At 42.2% G+C, this 26,014-nt stretch overlaps 1 protein-coding gene across 1 annotated transcript in view; it reads right to left on the bottom strand.

Moving 5' to 3' along the window:
* Positions 1–1,046: 1,046 nt before the first annotated feature.
* Positions 1,047–26,014, bottom strand: part of WDR62 (WD repeat domain 62) — a 41,675-nt gene continuing 16,707 nt past the window's right edge. The window contains exons 13-30 of the mRNA XM_065421003.1: positions 25,666–25,791; positions 24,146–24,213; positions 23,658–23,779; positions 21,785–21,860; positions 18,530–18,641; positions 17,685–17,748; positions 16,856–16,978; positions 15,888–16,021; positions 15,478–15,530; positions 14,062–14,265; positions 13,326–13,477; positions 10,330–10,454; positions 9,809–9,967; positions 7,919–8,045; positions 6,882–6,993; positions 5,077–5,143; positions 3,948–4,033; positions 1,047–1,313 (exon numbers count right to left, since the gene is read on the bottom strand). Coding sequence (XP_065277075.1) covers positions 1,047–1,313; positions 3,948–4,033; positions 5,077–5,143; positions 6,882–6,993; positions 7,919–8,045; positions 9,809–9,967; positions 10,330–10,454; positions 13,326–13,477; positions 14,062–14,265; positions 15,478–15,530; positions 15,888–16,021; positions 16,856–16,978; positions 17,685–17,748; positions 18,530–18,641; positions 21,785–21,860; positions 23,658–23,779; positions 24,146–24,213; positions 25,666–25,791 — 2,177 coding nt within the window. The remainder of the gene's footprint in view (positions 1,314–3,947; positions 4,034–5,076; positions 5,144–6,881; positions 6,994–7,918; positions 8,046–9,808; positions 9,968–10,329; positions 10,455–13,325; positions 13,478–14,061; positions 14,266–15,477; positions 15,531–15,887; positions 16,022–16,855; positions 16,979–17,684; positions 17,749–18,529; positions 18,642–21,784; positions 21,861–23,657; positions 23,780–24,145; positions 24,214–25,665; positions 25,792–26,014) is intronic.

Here is a 26,014-nt window from a genome sequence, read left to right as displayed (position 1 = left end):
GAAGCTCCATTTAGCTGTAGGACAAATGGAGCATGGGCAGTGACCGGCACAGCTTCCCTAACCTCTCTTTCAGGAGCTCTGGGGTTCTGGAGTCTTAACTCTGCCACTGACCCGCTGTATTGCTTTAGGCAAGTCACTGCCTCTCTGTGCCTCAGCCTCCTCCTCTAAAATGGGGAGACTTTTGGTCTTCTGGGTGACCTTGACAGTCTCCTCCCCTCCCTGTGCCTCAGTTTCCCTATTTGCCAAATGGAGATAATGATACTGACCTCTGTAAAGCATTTGAGCTCTCGGTGTGAAGAGTGCTTTATTAAAAGCATAGTAGATAATCATTAGGCTACTGGGCAGTCTTCAGATGGGCTTCCTATCATGGTCAACGTAGGCGGGATTTGAACCAGCCGACTAGAGGTGAAAGGCTCAGTTATCCCATTACCAGTCTTCTAAAGCCATCAAATCATGAGTTTCCCCAAAGCGAACGCTTAGAGCAGACCAGGACGCTGGGATGCGAGCCCTGAAACAACAGCAGCGTTGAAATTCTCCAGCGGTGCCACGCAAGGGTCAGAGAAGATATTCGAATGATGGCCCCTTTAAAATCGATTCAATCTATGAAGCACTAGGAGGACCATTCCTTCAAATAAAACACATTTATTTTAAAGACTTCTTGAAAGTGGCAGGGATCTAAAAAACAAAAACAAAACCCACTTGTGCCGAAGCAGCTTACAACACACCAACCTAAAATACAGATCGACGGCGCCTCAATCCTCTCCCCTTGTTTCCTCTGTAACAGTCTGAGCGCTTTCTTCCGAAAAGGCCGTTTGTTAGTCTACTGCTTAGGACCGTGTTTGCTGAGGCCATTAAAATACAATTTACACACACAATAAAACAACAGCAACAAAAAAAACAGTGCAGAAGACAACCGTTAACACGCATATTATGTAAAAGGTCTGACTCCGCAGGAGTCACATGTGGGGCCTTGATTTAATTTGTGTTCTCTCAAGCTCTGCATCGCAATAAAATATACCCTTGGCAGATCGACTTGCCGGGGTCACTCAAGCCACTTCTGGTTTAATAGAGTCATCAAGTTTTTTCTGGACCATTCTCACCAGCGATTCTGAGTAATGTTTCAAGAGATAAAGCGTCTCGTTGTCATGCAGGCGCTTGAGCTGAGGGGACGGACTCTCCGTAGCCGTTGCGACGTCAGCATTGTTTTTGACCGCTCTGGAATCCACTTGAGTTTTCATCCAGCTGAAAGTGCTGGCAAGCATGGTTTTGATCTGGAGGAGCTCTTCCTCCGTGGATTCTTTGCACGAGGTCACCTATGGAGGGAGAGCTTTAAGGAATTGGACAGTACACTTATGGAAAGTGTAAGAGCCAAGTAAGCTATTTGAGTCCGGATCAGATCTATAGCCGCCTGTTCAGTGGATTTTTGTCAACATAGGGTCAGTTTCGTCATTAAGCTCCTAGATTATTGATGTAATCTTACCTTTTATGCTGTACTTAATCTTAGGTTTAAAGGGTCCCAAAGAGCAACACCAGCTGGTGTGCAAACTATACCATATGGCTGCACACAGCCCCAAGGCCTAGAAAACACTTCAGGCCTGGCTCTGCCACCCTGCTTCTTCAGTGGACTTGTGCAAGTCACAACCTCCGTACTTCAGTTTCCCCTCAGAGTGACATTCATGGCTACCTCTCAGAAGCATTCTCCAAGTACTTGTGAAGCACTTGGACAAGGCGCTGCTGTTTAAGTGCTCCATGTTAATACGCATTTTCAGCCATGGGGGGTGGAACCCAGCTGTTTTATAAGGCACAGGAATGCCACGCCAACCTCTGCAAAGGCCTTTTCCAGCTGATGATGCAGATGGAATCCAAGTCAGCAGAGTGTGAGCACTCAGGATGGAATTTTCCTTAAGAGAATTCTCCTCAGCCAGCTCCGAGCTCCACAGATGAAAGGCACTGATCCCACTGAGTCTGACATTCTACCTCTGACACAGCCTGGGGGCACATACCCCAGCTGAATTGTGTGCTATTTCAGGCATACTCCTTTCAACACAGCAGCAATGACACTCCCATCCTCTAGGCGAGGGACTACAGGCATTCAGAAATACACTAAGCACGCACACACACCCATCCACCTCCTCTCTCCCGTTAATGCGCAAGTTCCTTCTTTCCCCATCCCGAGACGCGCACAGGCGTATTGGGAAATGGGCCTAGCATTTATAGAATCATAGAAATGTAAGGCTGCAAGGGACCTTGAGAAGTCATCAAGTCCATCTCCCAGGGCTGAGGCAGGGCCAAGTAAACCTAGACCAGCCCTGACAGGTGTTTGTCTAACCTGCTCTTAAAAACCTCCAATGGCGGGGATCCCACAACCTCCCTTGGACGCCTGTTCCGGAGCTTCACTCCCCTGAGAGTTAGAAAGTTTGTCCTGATATCTCACCTAAATCTCCCTTGCTGCAGATTAACCCATTGCTCCTTGTCCTACCTACAGAGGACATGGAGAACAATTGATCACTATCCTCTTTACAACAGCCATTAACATATTGGACGACTGTTATCCGTTTTCTTTTCTCAAGACTAAACATGCCCAGTTTTTAATCTTTCCTCATAGGTCAGGTTTGCTAAACCCTTTATTATTTTTCTTGCTCTCCTCTGGACTCTCTCCAGTTTGTCCGCATTTTTCCTAAAGCGCGACAGCCAGAATTGGACACAGCACTCCACCTGAGGCCTCACCAGTGCCAAGCAAGGCAGGACAATTAGCTCCCATCTTTCCCAGACCCGTACCTCCCATGTGGTGTTTTGTATCTTCATAATGCTATTAAGGAAGCCTCGGCACCTCTGTGCTATGAGAATTATCCCAGTTTATAGCTGGTGAAGGACAGAAAGGTTAAGAACCAAGGGCCAGCTTTACAAAGGGATTTAGGCACCTAAAGATGCAGATAGGGGCCTAGTGGGGTTTACGAAGTGCCTAAGCAGGTTAGGTACTTAATTCCTATTGAAAGTCAAAGGTATTTAGGTGCCTAACCACTGCTTTCACCCCCAACAGAGAGCTATGCACCCATGTATGCACCTTTCCTACCGTGCACCCACCCATTGAAATCAATGGGCGTTAGATGGCTAGAATACCTTTCAAAATTTGGTCCTAAATCGCCAAATATATGCATCTCTCTGATTCAGGTGCGCAACGTAGGGTGACCAGACAGCAAGTGTGAAAAATCGGGACGGGGGTGGGGGGGTAATAGGAGCCTATATAAGAAAAAGACCCCAAAATCGGGACTGTCCCTATAAAATCGGGACATCTGGTCACCCTATGTTCAAGTGCCAGAAGAGCATGCACATGTCAGAGGTGTGTGTGTGTGTGTGTGTGTTTGTGTGTGTGTGCTTACAATTCACAAGCTTACACACAGTGGAGCGATTTGAAAATTTCAGCTCAGTTACTTGCCCAAAATGACATCACGTCAGTTTCAGAGCTGGGATTGAAACAAGAATTTAACACCAGCACCTACATCTGTAGTTACTCTACTACAACTAGACATCTCTAGTAGCCACGATGGCGCCATACATGGACCATTTAGGGGACAGAGTATCCCACATCTGTCTACTATAGGGTTCTTTGTCCTCTGAAGCATCTGGCCCTGGCCACTACAGGATACAGGACTAGGTGGACCCAGTACGGCCACTCCTATGACAATCTGTTATGGCAGGCCCAGTCTAGATAAACCACATTGTAAAGTCACCTAAGCAGGCACAGTGGGCAAGAGTTGAAGACCACTCCTTGACAGAGTTCCTCTATGCTAATCTATACATCATTAACAAAGAGTTTGCAGCCATTTTGATGCTAATCACCATGGTGAGTTTCAAAGGCCAGTAATTCCAACAATAGGTAGGGCTCCTAGCAAGGCTGTTGGAATTTGTTATTCCTTCCCCAGGTGCGATAACGTCCCACACCGTACCTGGTCATAAAGCTGCAATGTCTCCTGGAACGCAGTGCACAAAGGTTGCAGGCTCATTTCAAAACTTCTGAGGAGGATCTGGGTTTCTAAGAATAAAAAGATTTACTGGGTTTGGACCTGCAGTTTCCACATCTGGAGCTTTCCTAGACAAACTTCATCAACTGCAAAATTCAGCTGTAATCTTCCATTATTTTAGCCAGCTACTTTCTTTAAATGATGGTGCTAAACCTTTCCAAGAGGACCAATATAAAACGTGAAGTCTCCTCTAATCATTCTTGCAGATTTAGTGACAAGTTTTTGGCTCTTCAAGGGCAACTTAGAACCTTTCATTCTCTTCACAAAGTCAAAAAGATGACATCAGAATCTCAGTCTAGTAAACCAATTACAGCTAGAGCAGATTAAGTCATGGGAGAGTTTACACAGAAGGCAGAGAGAGAGTTCAAGGCTAAAGTGTCACAGAATTCATTAGTGGAGGAAAACAGTCCCATTTACATTGCTGATCACCTTAAAACTTTTACTTCAAGGGCTCTCTCTCTCTGGTGTTGGGACAAGCAAAGCTACTATAGAATTAACAAGGGAGGGAAAGGAAGGTCTTTCTGAAGAGAAGAGAGCAAACAATGCCACCTTGTGGAAGTCAGGAGGAAAGGCGAGAGCTACTACAAAAAGAACAGGAATACTTGTGGAACCACTCCTGTTCTTTTTGCGGATACAGACTAACACGGCTGCTACTCTGAAACCTGTCAAGAGCTACTACAGCAACTCTGAAGATTCAAAGTGCGGGGCGCATGCCATTCCTGCTTATTATGGACATCACTGTCACTAAAGTTAAACCAAAGACAAGGGCAATGTTTTCAGAAGCTTCTAAGTGACTTAGGAGGCTAAGTCCCATTGATTTTGAAAATGGAATTTAGGTGATTTTGAAAATTGTACCCAAGCTTTTTCAGACCTATATTGCTAAATTCCGACAGACAAAAGGCACTAAATCATGTTTCTAGCCCTTTTTTTTTTTTTTAAGCCAGCTGTATACTTGTGGGAACAAATGTGAAGCATGCTTGGGTCATTTTCCATGTTTTTCCCTTCCCCAAATGAAGCATGAAGCATCTCGTCTTGCAATTAATCAGCATCTTACCTGAGGGACTGCATGCCTTGGAGTCTGTTTTCTCCACCACCTCAAGGGGCTTTTCTTCCAATGGTTTCTTAAAAAAAATATATATATATATATATATATATATATATATATATATACACACACACACACATATATACACACACACATATATACACACACATATATATACACACACACACACACAGAAAAGTAGGAAAATAAACCCATATAACAAAGATCCTAGTTTGGCTACAGTGTGTTACGAAAGTTCTCTAAGGTGGAATTTTCAAAAATACTCCAGTCCCATTGATTTTCAAATGGGATTTATGCATCTGCATTACATACTTTAATAAATCACACACTTTGTTTTCATTTCCTCTCAATAAGACATACACTATATGTTTCGTATATCCTGGTTTTCATATTGCAGTAGTCATTGTGCTATGTTACACAGAAGAAGAACACAGAGGAAACCGGTATTTATTAGACACAGGCACTACAATCTTAACAGAATACCGAGGTGGACTTAAAATGACAAATTCATGAAAATAATTTTTTCCCCTCAACTTCCAACACTCATAGTAACCGTTCTGTGTTTTCCCTGCTAAGAGCAAATAACATTGCTAAAACAGGAAGCAAGCGAACAATGAAAATCCTGCTGTATTGTAGCTGATGATCTATCACCATAGGTCCTGAGAGCCTCATAATCTTTAATTGTGAAAGTGAATCTGTAATTGATTCAGTTTACATGTCAAACGGTGATTCTCTTAACAGGTGGTGTCACAAATGCCACTGAGCATCTGAAAACCCAGCGGTGCCCTTTTTGCTTTGGGTATCATCCCTGGCAATACAGATCCTCCAATCAGAGACTAGCTGGTGTATTTGGGGTACTTATATTTCCCACAGTATCTCGATGCCTCACTGCTTTTTAATTTTTATTCTCACAGCATCCCTGAGAGGCAGAACAGTGCTATTATCCCCATTTGCAGAGACGGGGAACTGAGGCCCAGAGAGGCTAAGACCCAGGTTCTCAAAAGGTATTTAGGCTTTTGAGTTCAATGGAAGTTAGGAGCCTAAATACCTATGAGGATCTGGGCCTGAGTGACTTGCCCAGAGTCACACAAAATGTCTGCAGAGGATCAGGAATTGAACCTGGGTCACCCAGCTCTAAGGCCCTAACCACAGGACTGTCCTTCTCTAGTTCATTTAATGCCATCACCTCTGGGGGAGGGGAGGAGAACGTGTGTGTGTGGGGGGGGGGGGGAATAACTGTTGTATAAAGATAACTAGAGCCCTGGGTAAATCACATTTTCACAGAAGGCATGGCCCCCAAATGCCCCCAAACAGTGATCTTTTAAGTTGTTTGTGTTTGTTTGGTTGGGTTTTTTGTTTGTTTTTTAAAAGGAGAATGTCTGCCAAAAGGCTTTAATACAAAAAATTATCGTAACTAGTCAATTTCAAGGATGGAATGAATTTTTACAAGTAACATTGAGACTAATCTTGAAATTGACTAAATTTACTTGAAAGGTTTATTCTGTGCAAACTATGTAAAATTAAATAGTTTGCCATTTATGCGGTTATGAATTTTCTAAAAATTGTGAGTTACACAGGGCCCTAGACCAAGAAACAATGAACCATGTTATTAATTGTTTATTGCTTTGAAGATTGAAGATTTGCCATCTGGTCAGTGTAATTTGTGGTCAAACAGTTTCTAGGATTGGGGTTAAAAACACACCCTTTGTCACACTTCTGTCACTTGTAATAAGACGCAGCGTCTCATTCAGTATTCTGTATCAGGAAGGGTTCTCTTTGGAAGATGAACATACCTCTGAATTCTTGGCCTCACGAAATAATTTACTCTCTTCCTTAACTTGGTTTACTGCATCTGTAGTACTTTGCAATTGCTGACGTGCTCTTGGAAGAAAGGCAGCGGCAAGCCTGGATGTAAATATACGTGAGTCTGAATCAGGTTTGATCTATCAGTTAAAGTTGTGTACCAAGTAACCTTTATGATAGACAAGGAGCTTTACCACGAAAGCCCTGAAATTACCAGCCAAGAGACAAGATAGTTGTCAGTTTACATACATTAGATTATTGTGTGCAGTGTTGTAGCTGTTTGTGTCCCAGGTTGGTTGTTGGACAAGGAGGATGAGGTAATAACTTTTATTAGAACACTTCTATTGAGCTTATACAGAGCTCTTCTTTAGGTCCTTTAAAGACCTGAATCTAATACTTTAGGTTAGTCCTCTCTGTTCCCAAGTAAAATATTAAAGTTGTAGTTGAGTTTCCAAAAAGATTAGACCCTCCAAGAGTCCATACGTTCTACTTTCTAGAGCAAAGATGCTCAACTTGCATTTTAAAGCTTGAAATGAAACCTCTTCAATGGAATGCCCACAAGCAGCTGCCTTATCGACTTAGTGCTTCTGAAAAACCCTGCGCTAACAGAATTATATGATTGACTTCCAGTGCAACTTAAGGAGATACATAGTTTGAAATTGCTTAGGTACTTTAGAAACCCCCACCTTTAAATCACTGTCACTATCTTTTATCCAGCTGTCTTGGACTAGAAGAACTAGTGTACACAGTTAGCAGCTGGAGTCGTACCGATGAACAGTACCACTTTCTGAGAACTCAAATGACAGACAAAAAGGGAATTAAAATAAAAAAATAAGTGATCCAGTATGCATGGCACTTTACAGACAAGACAGTCTCTGCACCAAGTATCTTGCTGTCTTAAGTTATTTCAGATACAATGGTGATTGATGCTCTATAAACAGGATAGATTGAGACAGACTGGTGAGTGAAAGGGAGAAATAACCATATGAAAAGATGTATTTGGACCCAGGAAACATGCTGCACCTACCTGCTGTTCTTCTGGCAGCGTGAGAGAAATCTTGCAGAAATACTCAAACGTGGATTCAAGAACAGGTTTTTTTCGTCATCCGCATCTTCAGGTGGCTTCAAATCTTTTAAGCAGCCATCAAACTTTTCTGTGTTTAAAGGAGAGAGAAACATCCTATCAGAACTGTGTTCTGATTCCCTAGTCCCACTGCTCTATAATCACAGACCAATAATGAAAAAGTTCAAGAGGGGGAAAAAAAAAAATAAAAATCATGTTTATTAGGGTAGTGTCCAGGGACCAAGTGAGAACAGGGCCCAATTGTGCTATGTGCTATACCTGGGATCGGCAACCTTTGGCTGGCGGGCCAGGCTGGTTTGTTTACCTGCAGTGTCCGCAGTTTCGGCCAATTGCAGCTCCCACTGGCCGCGGTTCGAATGGGGGCTGCGGGAAGCGGTGGACAGCACATCCCTTGGCCCACGCTGCTTCCCGCAGGCCCCACTGGGCTGGAACGGCGAACCGCCGTCAGTGGGAGCTGCGATCGGCCGAACCTGCGGACGCTGCAGGTAAACAAACCAGCCTGGCCCGCCAGCAGATTTCCCTGATGGACCGCGTGCCAAAGGTTGCCGATCCCTGTGCTATACAGTAGTAGACAGATCCAGCTCCAAAGAGCTTACAGTCCAGCAGACTAGACGCCCACAAGGTAGGGGAAAGGGATAGAATATTCAGGCAGAGTGACGTATAGGGATAATTATATTGACCACCTTTGTAAAGTGCTTTGAGATCAGAGATTGAAAAGTGCTACATCAGAGCTAGGAATTTATTCTTATCTGATTTCAAATACAGACTCAGAGTATAAAAACCAAGACAGGCCATCGTATTTGTGCCTCAAGAGAGAGAATCATGTGCAATCTGCCTGGGTTCTGAAGTAAACGACACTTTAAGCCTCAGGACTGTGTGCATTCCAGATACTGAATACATACTAATAAAGGCAAATAGAAGAGCTTCACATACATGAAGCAATTTCAAAGGTTGCTGCCAGAAGTGAAGCTCCTTGAAATACCCCCAAGAAAGCCAACAAGCTGTTAGACAGGCTGTGGTAATAATTAGGTCTTTGAGCCATACAGGACAGTTGTATTGGCTTTGAGATGAAAAAGACAAGATCTTTGAAATCAAATGCAAAAGTCTCACTGACTTCAATGGGAGGGGCTGATCCTACTATACAAACAATTCCAGATAAGATGCAAAATGGATGTGAATTTACCACATTACATAGATTTTTGATATGCAGTAATTATGATTGAGGCACATGGGTACAGAAACATTACATACGGTTATGCTGAAAGGTGCTAATGGCTTGGATCCAAAGACAATCACAGACTTGCTAAAGCCAATGGGTGAGCCAAGCACTCTTTCACGCTCAAGGGAGAAATCAAGCCTCTTCAGGTAGTTTAAACAGCTGCTGCCTTGGGCAGTGATCCCTCATTATCAATAGGCCACATAGCAGCACAGTGCTGAGCTGTGTGGACGGAGGGGTTTTCCTGGCTGCAGACACAGGCTAGGAGACTGGTTGTAAGCGGCAGGATGGGTGTAGAAGGCAGAGAGCCAGAGGAAGAAGATAGTAGAGTGACCCTGAAAGGAAGCAGAGGGACAGGGCTCCTTGTGCATAGAGCCCACTAGAAGGGCAGATGTGGGATTTCTGAGAGAGGAAATGTTTGATTCTACTATGTGCAGGGAAACAGGACGCTCTGGACAGTTTCCTGTACATAACCAAGACCACACAAACATATACCTGATTTGTATCATCAATTTCTCATCTTAATGAAGACAACCCTACAAAGCCCCAAATTTTGGTGAACCACTGCGGCCAAAGGGGCAACCATATATGGCATTAGTTTCATAGTTAAGTGGTACCTTCAGCGTGGGCATCTGCCAAGGTCTCAAAATGATGTTTCAGGTACTTCTCTTGTTCTGGGGTTTGGGGTAAAGAATTGTCTCTCTGGAAGTTTCCATCCAAATCAGTTGTTTCTATTTCCACGTCCAAGTCCCCATCTGAGCCCACGGAGTCCTCATCTAGCATTACATTACACCGATCAGAAAGAAAAAAAAAAAGAGTTAAAGAGGAGAGGCAAAAGGAAGTGATAGTGGAGTCTGGCACATGTTAGGTTTTCTATTAATAAAGTCACACCCAGCTTAAACAGCTTTTCTGAATACTTTTGAAAATGAAATGAAAATGAAAAAGTATTTTAGCCTCAAGAAGCAGCAGGCCAAGATTCTTTTTTTTCCTTTCAGTATTTTTTAAATACTTCAAAAACTGGCATGGATATACAACTCCATACAAGTAGAGATTTTTAAGCCCCAACCCGCTGCTTTATCACCCTCCCATCTTTTAATATTATAAAGGCTGGTTATGCTGTTGTATTTTCAAACCTTACCTTCCTGTTGTCGATCAAAAGCAGATGTTTCAGAATCCAGAGATGTGACGGGGCAGCCTTTGTCTTTCCCATTTTTGACTTCCTTCTGATAAAGGGGCTGAAGATGTAGCTCCTTCACATATTTACTTGAAAACGAAAGGAAAAAAAGGAAAAGCAGGTTGATGCATTAAGAATTCTCACAATTTTCAAAGCACTGTTAAAGCATTGGTTTTTTTACGATACACTGGGAGAATCAATAACTCAGGCACAGAGGGTCGTTCATCTGTAGGCAACTAGATTTGAATCCAATCCATGTCAGCAGTGTTCAGCCATCACATAGTAGGTTTTGATCTACATTATATGACTTGGAAATTCCAGTCTGGCTTTTCACGGGTGGATAACACTGAGTGGGGGGGGGAAAAATCCCACCATCACAATTATTCTAGCTCAAAGGCTCAGCAGGAAGGATCAGGACTGAGGCCCAGATCCTCAAAAGATATCTAAGCTCCTAACGTCCATTGATTTCAGTGGAAGCTAGGAGCCAAAATACCTCTGAGAATCTGGGCCTGCTGCTTCTTGAGGCTAAAATACTTTTTCATCCGGAGAGGTATTCCCCACATCAGGGGAATGAACAAGAGTGAATGGACTTTTAGAAGTTACACTGAGAAAAGTTAGTTTTGAAATTCTGTTTGAGAGTCTCAGAACAGCCACATCATAAAGAAGTGTGTTTGGATGGTAGACAATCAAGAACCATTACTCAAACCTAGCAGATACTTTGGGACTGCCACCCTCAGGCGAGAAGCTTTCCGAGCCATCTGAGAAACCAAGGGCTGGATATTAACCAGGCAAGTAGGACAGAAGGAGTAACAAGCAGCAATTACGGATAAGTAGTTTTCTCTTGTCTTCTCTTCCCCAGATCTAGAGAGAGACATACGAAGCCTAATAACCTGAACAGATTTGCAGAAGGAGCTCAGAAAACCCGAGGAACGAACTCAACACTGCAACCAGTTCTATAGGAAAGTTAGCTGCCGGGTGGTGAAGGAGGCAAGCACTACCTCATGAAGGAAGGGAAAAGACACGTCCCAACTATCATGCAGCTGACCCATCACTTTAAGTGGAGCATCACTTGCTCACAGCATGAATGGGGGACAGGGAGCAATAAATGATATAAAGCCAAGTTTGCCCAGTTCATAGATTCATAGATGCATAGATTCTAGGACTGGAAGGGACCTCGAGAGGTCATCGAGTCCAGTCCCCTGCCCGCATGGCAGGACCAAATACTGTCTAGACCATCCCTGATAGACATTTATCTAACCTACTCTTAAATATCTCCAGAGATGGAGATTCCACAACCTCCCTAGGCAATTTATTCCAGTGTTTAACCACCCTGACAGTTAGGAACTTTTTCCTAATGTCCAACCTAGACCTCCCTTGCTGCAGTTTAAGCCCATTGCTTCGTGTTCTATCCTCAGAGGCCAAGGTGAACAAGTTTTCTCCCTCCTCCTTATGACACCCTTTTAGATACCTGAAAACTGCTATCATGTCCCCTCTCAGTCTTCTCTTTTCCAAACTAAACAAACCCAATTCTTTCAACCTTCCTTCATAGGTCATGTTCTCAAGACCTTTAATCATTCTTGTTGCTCTTCTCTGGACCCTTTCCAATTTCTCCACATCTTTCTTGAAATGCGGTGCCCAAAACTGGACACAATACTCCAGCTGAGGCCTAACCAGAGCAGAGTAGAGCGGAAGAATGACTTCTCGTGTCTTGCTCACAACACACCTGTTAATACATCCCAGAATCATGTTTGCTTTTTTTGCAACAGCATCACACTGTTGACTCATATTTAGCTTGTGGTCCACTATAACCCCTAGATCCCTTTCTGCCGTACTCCTTCCTAGACAGTCTCTTCCCATTCTGTATGTGTGAAACTGATTTTTTCTTCCTAAGTGGAGCACTTTGCATTTGTCTTTGTTAAACTTCATCCTGTTTAACTCAGACCATTTCTCCAATTTGTCCAGATCATTTTGAATTATGACCCTGTCCTCCAAAGCAGTTGCAATCCCTCCCAGTTTGGTATCATCCGCAAACTTAATAAGCGTACTTTCTATGCCAATATCTAAGTCGTTAATGAAGATATTGAACAGAGCCGGTCCCAAAACAGACCCCTGCGGAACCCCACTCGTTATGCCTTTCCAGCAGGATTGGGAACCATTAATAACAACTCTCTGAGTACGGTTAACCAGCCAGTTATGCACCCACCTTATAGTAGCCCCATCTAAATTGTATTTGCCTAGTTTGTCAAGTTTGCCTAGTTTGCCTAGTTGGTTTGCCAGAAGCTGGGAATGGGCGACAGGGGATGGATCACTTGATGATTCCCTGTTCTGTTCATTCCTTCTGGGGCACCTGATATTGGCCACTGTCGGAAGTTAGGATACTGGGCTAGATGGACCTTTGGTCTGACCCAGCATGGCCGTTCTTATGTTTTTCCAATCTGCCCAACAATAGTTGTTTGGATTGCTTTCTGACCTAATTAGGGCCTTCCAGTGAAATTATTTTGCAACATAAATAGCCTTCTATTGTCCTTTGTCTACAGAACAGCTTAACGTTGCAACTTCACAACAAAGACATGGCGATTCACCAGGGAGGTGGCTAGACAAGTGGCTATATGGAAAGCACTAAAGCAGACGCTTCCCAGTTTCTGACCCCCAGCCGCAAACTTCCTTTTTCCACCATAGGAAACGTTAAACTAGTCTGTCTTGCAGTTATTATCGGAGCACCTGACATGGACCAAGACCCCACTGTGCCAGGTGCTGTACAGAGAATTGCCAGTACTTCGGGGAAATTAATTCTAGATCACACAAGTCACTCAGCCCAATAAGACCTATGAACTGCTAAGACTAACATATGAATGAATACCTTGATACAGCTCTACAAATAGTTTTAATTTGGCACAAAGGAAGGGAGGGCTAATATGTAGATACGTGCCAATTTAATCTTATTGTGTAGCAACACTAACCTTTCTGCCTCTAGAGACCTGTCTCCGGTCTGTGCATCATATATGCTGTTTCCACTAGTTTCAAGAGATTCCGGCTCCTGATTTGTTTCATCCTCTGAGAAGAGATCCGAGCGTTTGAAGTCCTCAATGACATTGCTAGGGGAATTCTCAGTCTGTAAGAAATACAAAGCTTCATTTCTTCTTAAAACACAAAGGTTCTCAAGCTATGCATTGGCCTGCAGACCGTAAGGGTATGTCGTGTCTACGCTACAATCAGAGGCGTGATTGCAGCTCGCATTGGCATACCTGTGTTAGCTTTAATCTAGCTAGCGCAACTAAAAAATAGCAGTGAAGACGACATGGACCCCAGCTCAGGCTAGGAACGTGAATATGTATCCAGAGTTCCAGGCGGGTTTGTACAGTCCACGCTGCTCCATCTTCACTGCTATTCAAGTTGTGCTGGCTAAATTAAACCTAGCACAGGTATGCCTACCTGAGCTGCAATCACATCTCTGACTGCACTACACTGAGGCTAAGTAGACATACTCTGAGATGGCTGGATGTGGTTCTTTACACAAGGTAGGGTAGGTACAAGTGCCCAGGAATCATATTTATTGATAAATAGCAAGTGCAATAAACGAGGGATATTGACAGAAATGAAATTTATTCTGAACAAAGTGACTTTGGTTCTCTTAAAAGAATAAAAAGAGGACAGTCAAAACAATCTTAACTATAAGCAACTATAAGGATCACTAACCTCCAAGAGTAGTTGGTCCAGATTCTTTGGCTCGAGTTCAGTGTCACCCAGGAAGTCATTTTTTATTGGGGTAAAGTAACTAATCTCGGTGTCTAAAAGGGTTTTAATTGGCTCTTTGTCAGCACGTTCCGCCCATCGTCCTTGGGGCTGGTAATTCACCCTTGGGTTAAATGTCATGCTGTCCGAATTTTCTGCCTCTCCCAGCTAGAGAAAGAAAGTTTTCCACGTTTTTAAAGCACTGTGTGTAGTTTCTATGGATCAAATGCAATTGCAATCATTTTTTCAGATCTCAGTGAAGTAATGAAATGAGTAGACTTAAAATATTTTAAGGACAAAAACAATGTGTTTGAGAGGGAGAAAAATCACTGTTTTACTTAGCCGCCAAGACATCAGTTTGAGATCGGAGGGTTACGCATTTGGAGAACTGCAGTTAGTAAATTAAAAGGTAAGCCATTTTGCTGAAGTTTCTAACAGAAAAGCCCATACGGATTGGTGACTGATGTTTTACTAATAGAAGAAATGCACTTTCTGAATGCAGATGGCCTGTCTTGATCTGGGGGAAGAATATCCAGAAACCATTCAAATCAATGGAAGAAGAGAAAGTTTGGGATGACCCCCTTTTATAACTCTGGTTTATGATGTCAAATCCATGGCCACTGTATGAGCGTTTACCCCTGCCCCATGGTCAAACGGTTTTACAATGATTTCAGAACCCTCAACTCAAAGTGGGCACCTACAGAGGCAGTTTAATGATGAAGGCTCCTTAAAACATCTCATATGCCCCGTACTTTTTAAATCATTTTTGTAATTAAATGAGGGAAGCAAAGGACAAGATCTTTCTTTTTAAGTGCCCAACTGTATCTCCAAGAATTGTTTAGAGCGCTGGCAATGGGACAGAAACATGGGTTTAGTGATCATGCTATGAGAGAGTTTAATGCAATCGCAAACGGGGCACCAATAAAAAAATACCCGCAGAGTCAGAATCTTGTCAAATGCCTCACCTTTCGTGAAACTCATGTTAGATTCTATGTATTCTATGTTCCTGCCCCTCTCATGGGTATATTTAAGGCAAGGGAGAGAAATGTGGCCAGCAATTTGTTGCTATTATTGTTAGATGAGGGACGTGTGGAGGACAATACCAACCAGCTCGTAGATTGAGATCTTCTGATGAAAAACACTAAGAGCTGCATAATCTTTAATGTATTTATCACCACAACACCCCAGTGCTATTGTCCCCATTGTATAACTGGAGAACTGAGGCCCAGATAGGCTAAGTGACTTGCCCAAGCTTACACAGGAAGTCTGTGGCAGAGCAGGGAAATGAACCCAGGTCTCAGACTAGTTCCCCAGCCACTGCATCATCCTCTCTCTCAAATAAAGCCCTTTTATACAGCTACATAATAATGCCCAGCTTACCAGTCTCTTTGCCCACATAGGTAGCTTGCCATTAGTTAGTATGCAGATAGGATCTGAAAAACAAAACCAAGTGACTGTTGAGATGAGCAATACAGTTTATGCTGGGAAGCATTGACTGCAGTGGAATGCGCTGAAGGGTGTGGGACCTTGTGATTTCTAGTCCTGCGTGTAAAGGGTCAGCGGCCAGCCAACCGCGTCTGTGTTTTAACCACAGGAACATGCTCCCACTCTACTGAAGTTTAAAAGACTCCTTGACCACCTAAAATATTTTCTATTCCCCTCTCCCTCCTCTGTGATTCCCCAACAAATTTCCAAAAGGCTCAGGGTGTACAAGCAGGAGAGTGCAAAAGACAGTAAGTTTACACAAACAAACATCACAACGGATTGACACACTAAGCTGGAGCGCATGCCTGTGTCAAAATCTTCTTTGGCTGGAGTCTGCAGAGAGGACTCTTCTTCCCTCTCCTCGTCAGTATCGTAGTCGGTCGGCTCTTCTGCCTTCTGGGACATCCTTCCACTTGGCACAGCAACATATGTCTCCCGCCTGAGGAACATTGTAAGTGTACAACTGTTACCCGCATCCTTGCTCCACTCTGCCTTACTTGTTACTCACGCACATGTCCTACGTTAGAAAGTTCCGGATTAAGGTAACAGAGACGGCAGTGGCCACTATCCCCAGCGGAAGTTCAGGCTACCAGCCCAAAATACCGTTAGGCAGTGCAGCACACATTTGGCCAACCATTGGGCTGAAGCTGTAGCTCCCCATGTGGGCCAATAGATGCCGCCATGGAGCCCAGCTTCGGGCAGACACAGAACAGGTCTTCCCCCTGTCTGGCTGCTTCCCCTGCTGCATTGGAGCAAGGAAGAAAGAGTGGGCAGTCATGGCATCAGCTGCAGCAAGCGGTGGGGAGGTGATGATGGCTGATGAGTGGGGACAGATGGCAAGGGAGCCTCAATACTAGCCCGAGGCTCCTCCAACTCTCCCAGATGCCACCCACCTACCTGCCCCAGCACTCACTCAACTCCAGTGACCCACTCCCCCAGCACCCATGCCCCTACTTGACCACACCCAGTTATCCCTAAGGCGGGGCTCAGACCCCCCAATTAACCCCCCCCCCCCCCGAGATATCTTCCCACCGCTACCTGCCAAGTTTTGTGCAGCTCCTTCTCCTACCCCCAACCACTGCTTGGGGAAGGGTGCATTAACCATAAACTTAGCTTTATGGTCATCTGCGAATTATTCAAATATCCAGGTTAGCTCACTGCATAATTTGCATAGAAGGTCAAACATGGAGCTGCCGAAAACTTGCAGCTATTAATAAGACCTGCAATAGAATCAAATTACTAACACGCGGTTAATGAAAGCCCACTTTAATACCTGATTTGATTAGACCAGTTTAATTCCTTTGCTTTCTTCTGCTGTTGTATTTGATTGAGCTCCACTAAATGCTGTTTCATACAGTTTGTAATCTCAGGGCCAAGGTGCCATATAAACACACAACTGTTGATAAAAAGATTTGTTTAGGACCCAATAACTTTCAAGCTGAAGAATCCCAAATTGATTTACAAAATCCAATCCTACAAATTACTGAACTCTTCTCAGTTCTGAATAAAGTCTCTAGCCAATGGTCATCAAGTCAATTGAGTGAGCTAGAACCCACCCAGAACGATTAAAAAAAAAAAAAAAAAAAACACACACACCACACACAACCACCCAACACCCTCAACCCAAGCCAAATCTACTCCAAACACCATCATCAAGATACAAACAGAACCAGAAATACCAGGTACCACCTCACCTGTTCATACCATCAGATTCAACTCCAATCTGGTAGACCCAATCCAACTCCCATTGAAGCCAACACTTAGTAGCATAGACATGGTGCAGTTTTCTAACAACCATCACATTGTCTACATAGTGAATAAAAAAAAAAGCCTGTACCCTGGCTACACTGCAGATTCCACCATTGCTACCAGTGATAATGAGTTGTGTATTCTAGGACAAAACTCGTCATACAAAGCCCCCATTAACTTTGATGGGAGAGAGAGCCTCCTCCCTTCCCTCCCATTCCCCTCCCCCAGGAACGATGGCTTACTGAGTAAATATGTTAAAATATTCATATTTGCCCTACTTTAGTACCTTCCCTTGGAGTATTACATTCAAAGTAGCGTTGACATAAGCATATTTGGTCAAGGCACACACATACCTGTCTCCGGAGACTGTGATTAAATGCTTGCAATCATAGGTAAACTTCATCCCAGTTACTATTTCTGTAACATAAGAAATTAAGCACTATTGATCTCTTGTTCAGAAGACAATGAATTTGTGTAGTAATTTTCAGTATTATTCAAGATGATTTTAGGAACAAAATGAGTTTTGGTTAGTAAGGGTATATTCTTGGTTCAATATGAAGTGACTGAAGACACAGCTGACAATTAAATTACGGGCGTATCCTGATTTGAATTAATTTAATCATATTCCTCTTTTCTCACTGGAATAGTTCTAGTTAAGTGACAAGCTACTAGTGATTCCTGATAAAAGTTCTCATTTCCTAAATATTAGCTCTCTGGATACAAGCAATTCTGGAGGATAGTGTTAAGACAGCATGTAGGTTTTGATATCTTACTGAATATTCTGATTAAAATATTTCTAAAAGCTTTGGAAAAACGTATTGAAAAACATGGTGTTGTGCTTGGAGTTTTAAAATGTTCTAAAATATGCTATTACTGGATGAAATGAACTATGTAACTATGATTAAAGCTGGTTAAGATAATTTAATGAAAGACATTTAAAAAAAAAAATCATGTCCCTTTTACTACATTTGCTACTAACTATGCTTTATAGTTTACTGTTTGTTTAGAACACACAGGATTATTCCTGGTAAAGTTTCACCTGAGGAATTGCTGGCTAGGATAATGCTTTGGGGAAATCTTTAATAACTTAGAAGTTTTCAATTCACAGGTGAAATGAGTAGTGGAAGAGACAAGCGCTGAATTCTAGATTAAGTGTTGTTGAGATAAGCAAATATAATGATAAAATGGAAAAGCACACCTGAATGGCCAAACATTTTTGCGACGCACTCGCCGGAATGGAAGTCAATGACCGAAATACTCTTATCGGAGCAACTGGTTGCTAGAAAAGTTCCCGAGGGATCCAGCTGTACCTGCAGAAACAAGAGATTTCAAATAAATCCTCTTATGAGAAACGGCATATCCTCCTTCCAAAACCTAAAGAGCACAGGGTAGTTACCTGTAACTACTGTGCCCAGATAATTTCAACCACAAATTATGGAGTTATACATGTTTACCGTTGTGGGAGCATTAGAAACTGTTGAACTGGTAGATTTCCAGTCAGCTCTGTCATGCCCAGAGTTCTATTTTTTATTATTTTTTTTTTAAACGAGTAGACATGTTGCCTTGGAGGGATTAATCCTCCAAAAGGTTTGAAGAAACAGCTATCAGGTTGTTTCGGAGCAGATTCAGGTTTCAGAACAGAGTAGATGCTCTGGGGAACCTACCAAGAGGTTGGATTTCTGAGAAAATATGACAACTGAATGGATAAATAGAACTCTCAAGATGGGAGCTGGACTGAGATTTCCTGTGGAAGAACCGATCAAACATGCACAATACACCAGTGCCGACTCAAAAACAGAACAAAAAGAAACACTGACAATTGGCAAGTCTAAAGCCATCGTATGGATGGCTCTCTTGTCCCTACCACAGCAAAAACATCTCAAAGAGTGCAGCTCTTGACAGCCCACATTCAGCCATTGCTGACAGAGTTGGCAATGCCGTATCAGGGATAAAGTTACAAGGTCCCTCCCAAGACAGGAGATCCTACTAGCCCTTTAAACGTGAGGGATCTTTAACTGTGGAATTGGTTTCCTCCCTTGGTCCACACTATAAACTGGATTTCATTATTTCCCAAGTATGCTGTAAAACCCATCTCTCCCACCCAGACCATCACACACACAGGCTTTTGGGAGAGAAGTGTTCATAAGGATTGTAGATGGTACAGAATATTGTAGGCAACCTGTGAGTCTAGTAGATATTTTTCCCCTGCCATGGCAGTCAGAAATAAAGGGAAATTATTAATTGCAGACTTGCAGGATAGACGACTGAAGAACTAAATTATTATACTGATTTTTTTTAAAATGTTGTGGCTGTGTATTTCAAGAGAGAAGTGCAGCGCTTAGTGCTAGATAAATTGAAATAAAACAAAATAGGGAAAAAGTGATCAGCAAGAGATGGACACGTATTATTAGGACACAATAAATGGTTTCATTCTAATGGGTCAGCTAAGGGTCAGGCATTTAAAGCCTTTTACGCAGAACTACTAATGAACGAAGAGGAAAGAGGAATATATAGATCAGCCAAGACTAAGCAAAGAATTACAGAGGACTTGGGAGCTGTAAAGCGTGTCAAAGATGAAAAAGGAAAAGTGCTGATGGATGACAGTGAAATCATGAGGAGGTGGCAGCAGTTTTATGAGAAACTGCTCAATGAACTGAATGTGAAGAAACAGCTGAGGTAAGTATGCGCAAGCAACAGCCTCACAAGAGCTATCACCATGGTGGAGACTTGGACATCGGCAGTGGGACTGGATTGAGACATTTAAAGCGTTTGACCATGGGGAAGTGGTGACAACGAAGAACTTTTTCAGCTTAATTCTCTGTACTGGAAAAATGCCTGACAAGTGGAGGAAGAGCCCATTGGTCCCTGTTTTCAAGCATAAAGAAGTGTGCAAGAATGTAGAAATTACCAACCCATCAAGTTAATGAGTCACACGATGAAATGGCTGGAAAGAACTATGGAGGAAAGACTTTTGGAGGAGCTGGAGCATCGAGTAAGCCACAACGAATTTGGATTTATGCCAGGAAAGTCAACATATGCAGTGTTTGCAGCTCGAATATTGCAGAAGTATAGGGTGAAAAGCAGGGAACTGCACTTCGTGTTTGTGGATTTGCAGAAGGCTTATGACAGAGTTCCTATAGAATTGTTACAGTGGTGTCTGTGATCGTACAATCTGCCGGAGACATAGGTTCACGCTATTATGGACATGTACAAGGGTAGTACAACAGTCACAAGAAGCAGCTGCGGTTTCAGTGCGTCACTGACAGTGAGGGTAGATCTAGATCAAGGATCATCAGCCTTAAACCCATTCCTATTTCTGGTTGTAATGGACACCTTGGTGTACGAGATTAAGACAGAAGCTTCGTGGAACATGCTTTTAGCCGATGATGTCATGTTGTGCTGTGAAAATAAATATGAACTGGAAAAAGACCTAGAACTATGAAGGCTGCATTAGAAGCAAATGTCTTACAAATCAGCTGACAAAAGGCCGAATAGATGCAATCCTTTGTTCAGAGGGACAACGAGAAGCCAGTAAAACTAGATGGTATAGAATTAAAGTCTGTGCAACAATTTAAATACCTCAGTTCAGTGTTAAGCCATAATGGGAACGTTAGGATGCTAGCAGCTGCATGACGAGTGCTTGGGTGTAAATGGAGGGAGCTGATGGGAATTCTATGCAATGAGAATATGCCGAGTAAACTAAAGAGTAAAGTGTATAAGATCGTGCTTAGACGTATGGGTCGGAATGCTGGCCAACGAGGAAGAGAGAAGAACAACTACGTCACACTGCCAAAATGAGAAGGCTCAGGTGACTGCCAAGTAAGAGAAGAGCGGATACCCTTTCATTGCATAGTCTATGAGCCATGAGGCAGGTAGCCCCATCATCAAAAAGCTGAGGGAATGTCGACCGAGATTGCATGGTTATGCGAGACAAGGAGATGTGGGATACGTTGGCCAGAGAGTACAAGAGCTAGCAGTCATGGGACAAGGACCAAGAGAAAGACCTAGGGGAAAAAAAAAAAAGTAGTTCACGTTGCTGAAGGAGGACACGAAGGAAGTGGGTGTCGGCTTGGAAGAAGTACTTGACAAGAACACGTGGAGACGAACAGCAACTGACTCCAATTGCCAGGACACGGGAAAAAGGAAGAAGAAATAGTTTCATCCAAACCAGGGGAGCGTTGTGACTCCTGCCTTGCTAACCTGAAATGTGACAAATTCTAGGGAAATTTTGGAAAATTCCCATAGTCCCTTGCAAACACCTATAATATGTTTTACCGGACTGTAAATCTAGAAGTGACGGCGCTGTAATCTCTCTACATCAGATTATGTCTCTTTAGAATTTAGACCTACAACCATGCAATACGCAGAACATTATGCTTTAATTTCATATATGTGTACCCACAGCACAAGTTTCAACAGAGCACTTTAAAAGCTGCAGCAATTACTTGCTTACCTTTAGTAACGACCCATCATCACCTTGCGATCCTTTGTAGCACCACTTTTGTTTCCCACTGACAGTGTTGTATACTCTGTAAGAAGGTCATTCCTTATTTTAATGGTGTGCAGTAGACAAGTGATTTGGCTCAGTCAAGACTTGCCTTACGTGCGCACATAACAAACGGAACAGGGTAATTTTGCCCGGTAGTTTTCAAATCAAGAAAGACCTTTATAAAGTACCTGCTTATAAAAGCACAAAGCTGCTAAGCTAAAACGCTTCCGCAGTTTGCCCTAGGGCTTGTACATATTTCTACTTATGTCGGTATAATTTATGTCGCTCATGGGTGTGAATAAGTCGTAAGTTACACCGACCTAAGCACCAGTATGGACAGCGCTATGTTGACGTGAGACCTTCTCCCGTTGACACAGCTTCCACCCCTCACGGAGGTGGTTTTATTATGCTGACGGGAGAGCTCTCTTCACCAGATTAATGTAGACTAGCCCCTTGTCTCTGATATCCCAAGCACCTGCAATTCACATTGGAAAAAAAAAATAAAAAAAATCAGGTCCTAAATCTCAAGACAATAATGCGGCTTGAACTCATATGCACTTAGCTACATGTGGTCTCCCTATAGATGTCACCTTTTGGCAGCCTCCCAGAAGCATGTTACCACCCCTCTGGTACAGCTGGACCTTCTTAAAGGGGGAAATCTGTTGGGTTATTAATAATAAATAATAATTATTTATTATTATTATTATTTTAAAAGACTGACTTGAAACTAGAAACTCTGGTTAGGTGCAAGTTCTAGCCCTCTACACCAAGAAAGTAACTTCGCCAAAATGCCATAAAACTATTTATAAATGGCAGTTTTAGTTTACATATTCAGGGTATTTTAAAATTGCATTTATTCTCTCATAAGCTGTTTGAAATTTTTGCTGTACATTGTGCCATGTTTTAGTTCGAAGTCTTCTTAATTATCGCTTAGATTTCAACAGTGCAAAAATAAAGTGTGCTAAGCAATTTCTAAACGCAGAGGAAGATAGAACTTGTCTCAAAAAAGAGTATGATGTACAAACAGTTTCTATAATGAGAGTTTCCTTCATACCTGGCTTACGGAGAACAACAGACAAGCCAGTAGCATAACAAATAATTAATAAATAAAATAAATTAATGGAGATATCCTATCTCCTAGAACTGGAAGGGACCTTGAAAGGTCATCAAGTCCAGCCCCCTACCTTCACTAGCAGGACCAAGTACTAATTTTGCCCCAGATCCCTAAGTGGCCCCCTCAAGGATTGAACTCACAACCCTGGGTTTAGCAGGCCAACGCTCAAACCACTGAGCTATCCCTCCCCCCCTTAACAAACTTTAGATAAACTTATCTACTGAAAGTGAAACAGACCTCTGGAAAAAGTATGGGGTAAATATAGTACTCTGATGTTGTGGAAAGTCAGCAATGAGGATTGGACAGGATAGGTTGGTATTTGCCAGTGATTGGTTCCACCAGAACCATTATCTAAAGATGAATTCTTGGAAGAATTGGACATTTACAAATGGTTCAGGTTAACCAGCTTATTAAAACTGCTGCAAGCTTTGTTGTCAAAGATGGGGTCAAAGCATCAGAGGAGGATAAAGAACCTTGGAGTACCATTTGTTTGAGGGATTAATGAATAAAGAATTACCCTTTCATTAAAAATGGGCACGGCCATTATTAGGGCACTTAAGACTCTGGTGTCTTCTCTGACCTTTGAGTTTCTCGACTCAAAGGCTACCAGACAACCCTTGAGATGTATTCCTGTTATTCAGACATATTGGGGAAAATCTCTCTATTAGAGACAGCGTCTTTTATAGTCTAGCCCGCATAAATAAAGCAAATAAAACAGATCACCTGACATTTCTATCTTGGCAGGCAACAGCTACGTATTTCTGTGTGATATCAATATCCATGTCATACAAGGTGGTTTTTTCAGCAACATGATGAGTTCTAATGAAATTAATCCCATCTGCAACCTGCATAAAAAGACGTGCAGACCAGAAAACAAGATTGGAGCACTCTGCTTCTCGTACTATAACCCTGACTTCTGTCAACAATTTTTCCCATCTGTGTTTATGGGTACGATAAAAAAATCCCATATAGAATGGACAACCCCATGTCAGATAATGCCAATAAATCCCTGCTATAGAAACCCTGTAAATCTACAGTGCCTGCAAGGACCTGAAATTAAATCTCAAACTCTAGACAGAGTTTTGATTTTTCAGGGGTAAGTTTATAGTATACAGTGTAACTTCAATTTTGTTAAAGAGAGTACACACCACAGAGAAGACAGTATCTTGCCTGTGATCAGCTGCTATCTACAGAGGGATGCTACAACTTACCTTCTGTGCACTGCGAAAATAAATACTTTTATCAGCTCCACAGCTTATCATTTGAACTTCTCCATTACCTGAAGGAAAAGGAAGGAAGGAAAAATGAAGTCAGAGTTTAAGGTAGGCATCAAGCCCTAATAAGGATTCATTGCAATACCTCCCTTTGAAGAACGGTAAAGCAAGAAAGCTAAAATTGCACTAAGTAGCTCCTTTTAAAAATTAAATGCTTAAGATCTAAAGGTCAGATCCATAGCGGATATAAATCTGCCAGACTGTATAAGAGTCAATGAAGCTACTCAGTTTACATCAGATGAGGATTTGGTTCCAAATTTCCATTGACAAATAGAGAGTTATGAGAACATGCCAAAGATTGCTTCCCATCTGGGGAAAACGAACATATGGGAAACCACTCTTGCAAACTGGGGTAATTCTTTGTCATTATGAATTAACACTCAATGACAATAACTAGTCCCTGGGTCAGGAAAAGGGTAAGAATAGACTGGTGGTTCGGGAGCTCACCTAAGATGTGAAAGTGCGCATGTTCGAGTCCCTGCTCCAATGACTATTTAATGTATACAAGGTGGAACAGCTTCAGCAGGAGGAACCAAAAAAAGATTTGCCCCAGAATATGCCACAGCCCAGAGGTTAGGACACTCCCCTGCACTGTAGGAATCCAAGTTCAAATCCCTTCTCCACATCAGACAGAGGAGGGACTGAACCCAGGTCTTCCACATCCCTGGTGGGTGCCTTAGCCTCTGGTCTAAAGGTTATAAGTAGGCTTGGAAAGATGTGATTTTTATGTCGATAAACGTTGATTTCACCACACACACACACACACACACACACACACACACACACACACACACACACACGAAAAACTATTTCCATTGATAATAAAAAGTTTACAAACAGGCAAAGTTCTCAAGCAGTGTTTCACTCAGAGTTTGATTTACGGCTATTTACTTTGTCAACATCATATGTCAAAATATACAATGTGTATTTTAAATGGTTACAAAGCTTTAACTTTTTGAATCTCAACATCCACTGTAATTAAATAAAAACCTGATGACCACCCCCATAATCTCCCACAACTGTGAAAATTTAAAAATCAATAAACAGAAAAAAAATGCTTAAAAATAAACATTGTCAAAATTACAAAAACCAAAAATCAAATGTTACCAAGTCTAGTTATAAGGGAGCGGACTTCACCAGGCACTTTAGAAGTGCCTCCCACCAAAAAAAAAAAAAAATCTATTCACTGATATTTTAATTTGTGTGCGCGCAAATTTTGGGTTTCGATTTGAGTCAAACTGAATTTCCCCCACACACAATTTTTCTGAACTTCCAGCAAATTGAAAAAAAAGGTTTTTGCCCAGCTCTACTGCCAAGCTATGCAATGAGACATCCTTTTAAAGAAAAAATTCAGTTACTTTACAATAGGTTTTTAAGTTCTCTCTTCGCAGCACTAAGACAGATCAATGAAAGTTTAATAGAAACAATAAGTGTGAATATGAAGTCTGGAAACTTACCTGCAAATTTGACAGCTGTTATGGCAGATGAATGATCATCCAGAGTTTGCTCCAATTTATAATTTTTATCTACGTTTAATACATGAATCAGTCGGTCTCTGCTTGCTGAAGCCAGCAGTGCCATCCCTAGAGACATTAAAGGGACATTTGTAAAGGCATGGGGATTTCTGTTTCCTTTAAAAATAAGCAACGTTTGTTTGAAGCATCATTCTGAAAAATTACGATGTAAAAATGGAATCTTCTTACACAAATGATCATGTGTATTCAGACTCAATCTCATTTTACTAAAAAAAACAAAAACAAACTTTTTCCAGTAAAATATATTAAAATCTCAGATAAAATATTTAAC

This window comes from Emys orbicularis, chromosome 21 (assembly GCF_028017835.1).
Source record: "Emys orbicularis isolate rEmyOrb1 chromosome 21, rEmyOrb1.hap1, whole genome shotgun sequence".
Taxonomy (NCBI): Eukaryota; Metazoa; Chordata; order Testudines; family Emydidae; genus Emys; species Emys orbicularis.
This window is presented reverse-complemented; position numbering and strand designations above follow the sequence as displayed.